Here is an 8,240-nt window from a genome sequence, read left to right as displayed (position 1 = left end):
ATAATATGTACATGAAACATATTTAGATTGGTCATGGTTCTATCAACATTTTTATAGTTTTATCAATATTTAAATAAACATTGATTATCAGTATTTTGTCATTCATTCAAGATATTAGTGACAAAGTCAAAACAATCCAATATAATCAAGGCCTTCACAAGGCAAAATCAAGCTGCCATGCAATTCTACCCATAAAATGGATTATCTAATGTAGCATGCACAGCTTTAACAAATCAAAATTCACATAAATTTATTTCTATTTTGTGAGAAAACTATAATTAGCCAAAGATTTCGCTTTTTATTTTCTTACCAAAACCGGCTTTAAAGTTCTTAGATACAACACAGAACACCAGCTACTCAACATGGTTAACTGTTGAAGTGACAAACAAATCTATTCATGAAAATCATAATTGTAAGTGGTCCAAGAATGTTTCTAATTGTAATAATGCAAAGCTTCAAAAATCAAACGACCAGAAGGGAACATAAAAAAGAGAATTTTGGTATAGCATTAGCAGCTGACAAATTACAAGAAATATCTATTCCGAAGTCACCTTTTGAAGCAAAGATGACACTATAATCAATTATACATATTTTGTCCACATTAAGAAAATGAAAAACAATTCATTTACAATTACAAACGAACGTCCCTAGTAATCAAGTGGGAACGACTTGAGGCTCTAGGGGTGAAGACCCATCCTCCTCCTCAGACGCGCTAGCAGGGGTCTCTACAGTCTTCTGATCTTCCTCTTGAAAACCTAGCTTAAATCTATCATAATTTGTAATCTCACTTGATTTGAAAGGTCGTTCACCCAAAACTCGAAGCAAGTCCTCTGGGTGAAGAACTTCCTTTTCAAGCAACAGCTCAGCGATTTCAGCCACTTGTTCTTTGTGTTCCTCTATGAGTTGGATTGTGCGTTCATATGCCTTGCCCACCCAATCTCGCACTTCATTGTCAATAATTGCTGCAGTCTTGCTGCTGTAGGGCTTGGTCATCTCAAATGCATCATCCCTTGGAGGAAAAGAGAGGAGGCCCACCTTGTCACTAAAACCATACACTGCTACTTGAGCATAGGTCATCTTTGTCACCTTTTCCAAGTCATTTTGGGCTCCTGTCGAGATCTTCCCCAATAGCACCTGCATTCAAAAGAATAAATCCACTTCACTACCATCATAGTTGAATTTAAAATAAAAAAACAGGGAGGGAATATTTGACCCCTGGATCTAAACACTAGGCCCCATATCATCACTGGTTTCTATTTCATCTTTTCCAAATTTCTTTTTGGTTGGGGAAGGTGGGCCAGCATGTGCAACATGAGATATGATGTGAACCATGAACATCATTGCATTATGGTTGAAAATGACTCAACCACAAGAGTAAGGAAACTACATCGTTACCTGTTCAGCAGCCCGACCACCAAGGGTCATGCATGTCATATCGAAAAGCTGCTCCTTAGTCATGAGAAGGTTTTCATTAGGAACGTATTGGGCAAATCCAAGAGCTGCTGTACCACGAGGAACAATTGTGACTTTCAACAAGGGTTCTGCATGTTCTAAGAACCAGCCAGAAACAGCATGACCTGATTCATGGTAGGCAACAGTGCGTCGCTCCAGCTTGCTTATCACCTGCTTGCCAAACAGGGATGTCAGAAATACTGATGCTGATCAATAGGAAGAAAAGGTCAGATTGAAACTCTAAAAAATATCAAGTTTTCCTATGGATCAAGAATCCTTTCCAGTGCTCTGGAAGTTTTAAAACATGTGGAACTACCCAAAGGAAGCTGCTCCCAGAAAGAACATGCACACAAAAGTTAAAATTTGAGAAGTTACTACATCATATAACATGACAAGTGGCTGGAAATGAGTTACCTTGTTCTTCTTCTCCAGACCACCAATAATCCTATCTATAGCTGCCTCAAAATGTTTCATTGTGACCTGTGTTCCCTCACCCCTAGCAGCAATTAGAGCAGCTTCATTACAGACATTTGCAATGTCTGCTCCAGCAAAGCCAGGAGTCAGAGCTGCAAGCCTTTGAGAGAAATATGATGGCTCATGATCAAGTTTAATCCTTTTCAAGTAGATCTTAAATATCTGGTCACGACCTTTAATGTCAGGTTTATCAATGGAAATTTGGCGATCAAATCGGCCAGGCCTCAACAGAGCTTTGTCTAAAATATCAGGTCTATTAGTGCCAGCAAGCACAACAACACCAGCAGTGGTTCCAAAGCCATCCATTTCTACCAGCAGCTGATTTAGAGTACTTTCACGCTCATCATTAGAACCTGAGAAGCCCCCACGCCCCCTTGCTCGACCAATTGCATCAATCTCATCAATAAAAACTATACTGGGAGCACACTGCCTTGCTTCTTGAAACAAGTTTCTCACCCTGGACGGTCCAACACCGACAAACATCTCCATGAAATCTGAACCAGAAATGGAGAGAAAAGGCACACCAGATTCCCCTGCAGTCGCTTTTGCTAGAAGAGTCTTTCCTGTACCTGGGGGACCTACCAAGAGAGCACCTTTTGGAATTTTTGCTCCCAAATCCTCATATTTCTTTGGGTTCTTTAGGAAGTGCACAAATTCCATGATCTCTTGCTTTGCCTCATCACAGCCAGCAACATCTTTAAAATAGACCTGGACCAACACAGCCAAAAAAAAAGACAGACTGTTGAGTACATTTCTTGCAACATAGTGAATAAAAACAGTGTTATAGTTATTGCTAAGGGTGGGTAAAATAAAATGAAAAATTGGATGCAACAAAAAAAATCCACTTATGGAAACAGAAAATTAACCTTATTCTTGGCATTTTTATCTACTTTTGTAACATGGGCTTTTCCTATGTTGAAAATTCCACGGGCACCCTTTCCACCACCACCACCACCAACACCAAGCCCACCTTGCATTCTCCGCCCCATATACAGTAGGGATCCCAAAATCAAGAGAGTTGGTGCAAATCTCATTAATTCTTGGTACCAAACCATTTCGGAGACATATGTTACAGGAACAAAATCATGAGAATCTATCCCTAATGCTTCCTGGGCTTCCTCTAGCTTCTCCTCAAAAGATTCAACACTTCCAATGTTAAAATAGTATTTATACTGGCCCCCATTTCCTTTTGCAGGGGAGCCACTAACAGGTCCCTGCACAACATCATCACTTGTTTGATTTTGTGGCGAGCTTCTCACATAAATCTTCGCAACTGATTTATTAGAAATAACTATACGGTCCACCAAACCGGGCTCCAGAAGCTTGTTTTTGAACTCTTGAAAACTAATCTGCAAAAATACAGAATTGAAGAATGTGCATAAGAAAACTTACAAAAACAAAACATTTTCCAATTGAAAACAAATGGGTTGGGAAAAATGTAGCAGTTTAAAAGTAATAACATTCACCAATTACAACCATTATGGGATCATCCAAACACAACATTACAGGTTGAAATGCCTCAAAACAGGCAATCACCGAGAGAGATGCAAACTAGATGGCAAAAATTGTAACCCATACCCTTCAAGACATGTCCGCAAAAATATGTTATTCAAGCAAATATAACCACTAACAATGGAAGTCACCCAATCAAAAGCAAGAACAGTGTTGTTAAAAGCAAATTTCAAAGCTTTGAGGTTTCAACACTGCTTGATCAAGCAAAGCTCATTTAATGAAACACGCCTTATGCATTTTTTTTTTTAAAGGAGCACACCTAGGGGCCTTTTTTTTTTTCTTTTTTTTTTTTGCTAAACAATATATATCATTAAAATTAATTGCTCGATGTTGAAGGAACTGACATGGAACATTAATTTATTATAAAAACACTATTTTGAAAGCATTGCATTACACCGAAAAAAATGTCTACATACCAGAGGACAAGAACAAGCTATTTGCTATAAAAATAAAAATTAAAAATAAAAAAACACTATTCTTAAGGTGTTGCGTATTCTTGTGCTTTTTGGTTTTTACTTTTTACCTTTCGGATATATTTTGAACCATATACTTCATTGATCATAACTATCACAATCATATATTTTTATAAGCACAAGGGATTTTATAAAATGTTAAAATTTTCTGACTAGATTATTATCATATTTTCCATTGATAATTTTTTTAAATTTTACTACATAAAATTTCTAAGGATTTGAAATAAGTAACTTATGTAAAATTTGAACTTGCAAATTGAGTGCAATTGCACTATTTATTTAGTTAATAGGCTAAATGGACTACAACATGGGGGGAAATCATAATCCCATCAAGTATGGTTATACCCTAGTAGGATGGTGTTGTACGTGTAGATGTAGTGTGGAGATGATGGATCATCTATTATTACATTGCACTGCTGCGTTCGATTTGTGGAGTTTTACCTTTAGATCTTTGGGGATTCAGTGGGTGTTACCCAAAGGAGATTGACCACTTCTTTGGATGAAGGATTTGGATCAGTAAACATTCTTCAAACATTTGAAACTTAGTTCCGTTATGTTTAACATAGACAATTTGGCAGGAATGAACTCACCATACATATGAGGATGCAGAAAGTACATGGACTCAATTGTTAGCTATGTTTAGCAGTTTATTTGATTGGCCTCAAGCATAGGGCATCACTAATAGCATCTCCACTCTAGAATTCACAAAGTTGTTGTGTCTCTCTATACATAATTTTGTTCTTTTGTAATTCTTTATACTTCTCTGTGTCCCTTGTACATGGAGTAGTCTCTTTGCCATAAAATATATATATTTATTAAAAAGTAATATTATTTTTAATTATTAACTTTTTGATTATATGCTATGAAGCTTTTTTTAGAGGTCATTATATATTATATTTGAAAAATGTGCACTTTACATCAATCAGGCGTGCACTTGTGCTTTGCACCTAGGCTTTCAGAGGTCTGTGCACTTAAGTGTGCTTGACGCTTTTACCAACACTAGGCAAGAAAGCACTTAATATGATGGAGTATCAGCCAATGGTAAGAAGGAATCCAGGTCAAGAGAACATTTTCTCTAGAATAAGCTCTGGTCAGAGTCACTTGGGTTAAAATTTGTTTTATTAAAAAAAACCTTAATTTGTCTAAACATTTTTTTTATACATTAATAATTGAGGGTGGGGGTCTGGATGTCTCCATGGGAAACACTAGGTGGTGCAAATTGAGCTACAAGGCTCCTGACAAATAATTTGTCAAAATATAATAGATAAGCAAACAAGTTTACAATATGTTCTTCATTGCAAATATATAGATTCACCAAATCAGAAAATCAAGGCTACATTTCAATTGATTATATTTCCAGGGGCAAATTCCAGGAAATTAATTCATTTTTTTGATAAATACAAATTCCAGAAAATCATAAATTTCTACTTTGCACTTTGCAGGGACTAATCATCTGAGCTGACTGAAAACTAACCATTATTTATTTAAGCTTTATGATAAACTTGGGCTTAATAAGGAACTATGTCTCAAGGAATCAATTTAGACTGAGCCTTATTCTCGTAAATAATTTATATGACCAGTTCTCAGCTGAAAGGCAAAACAATTTTTTTTTTTTTTTTTTTTGGGGGGATAATGGACCAAATTAAAGAGAGAGACAGATTGCGTACCAAGTAAAGGTAAAGAGATTAATATATAAAAAAAAGAAGAGGCTATGATGCAAAATTTCATTTCTACAATTGTTACTTTTGTTCCTCTATGTGACAAAATAAAGAAAACAGGCTATAGTTGGACCTTAAGCATTGTTTATGACGATTAAAAATGTAATAAAAAATTATATAAAGAAAATTAATACTGAAAAAACAAGAAGCTTATGGCATTCTACTGAAGTTAATAAAGGATTTACCTGTTGCTGTTCACGAGGACCAAATGAAAAGGAAGAAAGAACTAGCCCAATCACTAGTAAAGGAGTGATAAAATTCTGAAATTGCTTCATGAAAGCTTCTTGAAAATTCCCATGATCATCGGTCTTTGAGTCATCTGAAGTTAGAAGAATAATCAAGTTATTAGAATTGTGAAAGATCTATATCTCATACTCAACATGGAATGCAACAGAAAGCAGAAACATGAACAATGGAGACCTAGAGAGAATAAAGTTTAATATTTTCAAGAAGAGTATAGGCCAGTAGGAAAGTTCGTGCTGGAAATACCATGTTGATTGTTTCGCAACAAAGTTTTTAATGAATTTATGGGAGAGGGAGGGAGTGTAAATTTGGGAATGGAAGATATGTATCACTTAGCTACCCCATCTCCTACATGTTTGCAGTAAGATAGCTTCATTTCTCCACTTCAAGTATTTACTAACGCTATGCATAAAACTTGAAAAGTGATAGTTTTTTCCGCAGATTCCTCATTTTTTTTCTCTTTTTTTTTTGTGTGGGAGAGAGAGAAGGGGGGGGGGGGGGGTTAACAAAACATACAAGCCCAGTGCACCCCGACCAAACCTTGTTCCCCATAGCAGCTTAAAGTACAGAACAAGCTAACCATTTCCTAGGTTCAAAAACAGGACCTGCCCTACAAGTGGTACTACCTGCCATCTAAACTAGAGGTGTCTATTTTCCAAAGGTAGGATGAGAGATTATTGAAACTAACTAGAGAATCGCAGCATCCACCATAAAATGTAAATGCTCCCTAAAAGCAAACCAATGAAACCACCAATGACATCTAAAGCTCCACTATATTGCTGCAAAACCACAATTGACATATTACCTTCAGCATTCCCTTTCTCCCTTTTTTTGATAAGTAGCATTGACATTCTCCCTTACAGCACCACAATGATAAACAAGACACGCACACGCGTGCGCATACAAGAATGATTACAACCTTGGAAAATTTCTTACCGGTCAGCACCCCAAAACACAGAGAAACACTAAAAAAAAAGCTTCTTAACAATTAAAAAATTGACATCCTACTTGGTCTCCCATTTCTAAAACCATCATTTCTTTCCAAACAATCAGCAATGACAATCTCAAAATTCCCAAAACCAATGATGACATTCAAAAATTGCATAAATAACAACCATTATTACAACTGAAAAGAGTAAAAAGTGTTCACCTTTGGACTCTGATTTCCGCCCGTTTCCTTTTGGAATTTCCTTCTTCTCATTGGGATAAAAGTTCTCATAATCTGCAAAATGAAAGACCCAACACAAAACTCAATCTTCTTCAAACCCACAACCCAATCCAATCACCATTTTTCCATTTCCAAAATTACTTCTAGAAACAACTATTGCTCATTAAATTTAGGCTCTTTTTTACTAATAATAAAAACCCATTAAAGCCAAAGAGAAACCCAGCAAAAAAAAAAAGAAAAAAATTAAAAAATTAGTTACTCTTTTTCTTTGGGGCTTCACTGGAGAAAAACCGACGTAATCTAGGGTTAGCAAGAACATGGTTCAAATCAGACAAATAAGCCTTGGAAACGAAGCGTTTGTGAGCTCCAAGTGTAGCTAAGTACCGCCTCAAAAACCCTAACCCCAAATCCACCGGGTCATTGACACGTGGCACTCCCAAAAGCGCTTCGTTCACGATCGCCGATCTCCCTCCATTACCCCCACACAACAAATTCTAGCTCCACCAAAAAAAAAAAAACAAAACAAAACAAAATTAAATTAAATAATCAAAATAAACAAACCAAACAAAAAGCAAGAGAGAGAGAGAGAAAGCATACTCTGGAGCGAGAAGATCGTGACAAGGAACGACCAAGTCTAGAGAAGCTCATAGTTTTGGAAGAAGTGAACTCAAAATTGGAACAGATCGAAGCAAAAACTAACAATCTTTTAGTATTATAACGTTGTAAAACAACTACACAGTAGGAAGGAGGGTTTAATTGTGGGAGAGGTAGAAGGAAGTCATAGTAATAATAGGAGAATGGGTTTTTAAGGAAGAGCGGTGTCTATGGGTTTGGCGCTGATTATAGTATATGTGGTGGTGTGTTTGTGTTTGTGTTTGGATGCGAGACATTGTGGTCGCGTTTTTACTTTTGGGCATAACGTTGTACTTTTAGTTTTGTGCGTTGGGGTCAGCAGCCACGATTGTTTTTCTTTTTTCTTTTTTTGGGGTACGTTGATAACTTGGTAAACAAGACACAATATACGCCCACAGATTGATTCATTCAACCTTTCTGCCTACCAGGTGGATATTTACGTTTTGTATTTATAACCCAAAGAACTAATTAAAAGAATTCAATGCTTTGAAAATGAGGATTTTTGCAATTGAATCTTCCTTTTTTTAACTTTTTTTTGAGAAAGACCTTTTTTTAACCCTTTATTTT

General features: G+C 36.3%; 1 protein-coding gene across 1 annotated transcript; it reads right to left on the bottom strand.

The window, feature by feature from the left end:
- Positions 1 to 477: 477 nt before the first annotated feature.
- LOC115986613 (ATP-dependent zinc metalloprotease FTSH 10, mitochondrial-like) lies at positions 478 to 7,941 on the bottom strand. Its single transcript, XM_031109816.1, has 8 exons — positions 7,638 to 7,941; positions 7,300 to 7,534; positions 7,023 to 7,094; positions 5,815 to 5,948; positions 2,793 to 3,275; positions 1,867 to 2,634; positions 1,396 to 1,623; positions 478 to 1,134 (listed from the first exon to the last, which is right to left on the bottom strand). The coding sequence occupies exons 1-8, from the start codon at positions 7,686 to 7,688 to the stop codon at positions 655 to 657; spliced, it is 2,451 nt and encodes an 816-aa protein (XP_030965676.1). The 5' UTR covers positions 7,689 to 7,941; the 3' UTR covers positions 478 to 654.
- Positions 7,942 to 8,240: the final 299 nt, after the last annotated feature.

The sequence above is a fragment of the Quercus lobata genome, chromosome 1 (assembly GCF_001633185.2).
Source record: "Quercus lobata isolate SW786 chromosome 1, ValleyOak3.0 Primary Assembly, whole genome shotgun sequence".
Lineage (NCBI taxonomy): Eukaryota > Viridiplantae > Streptophyta > Magnoliopsida > Fagales > Fagaceae > Quercus > Quercus lobata.
The sequence above is the reverse complement of the archived record's forward strand: the minus strand, read 5'-3'. Positions and strand labels throughout refer to the sequence as shown.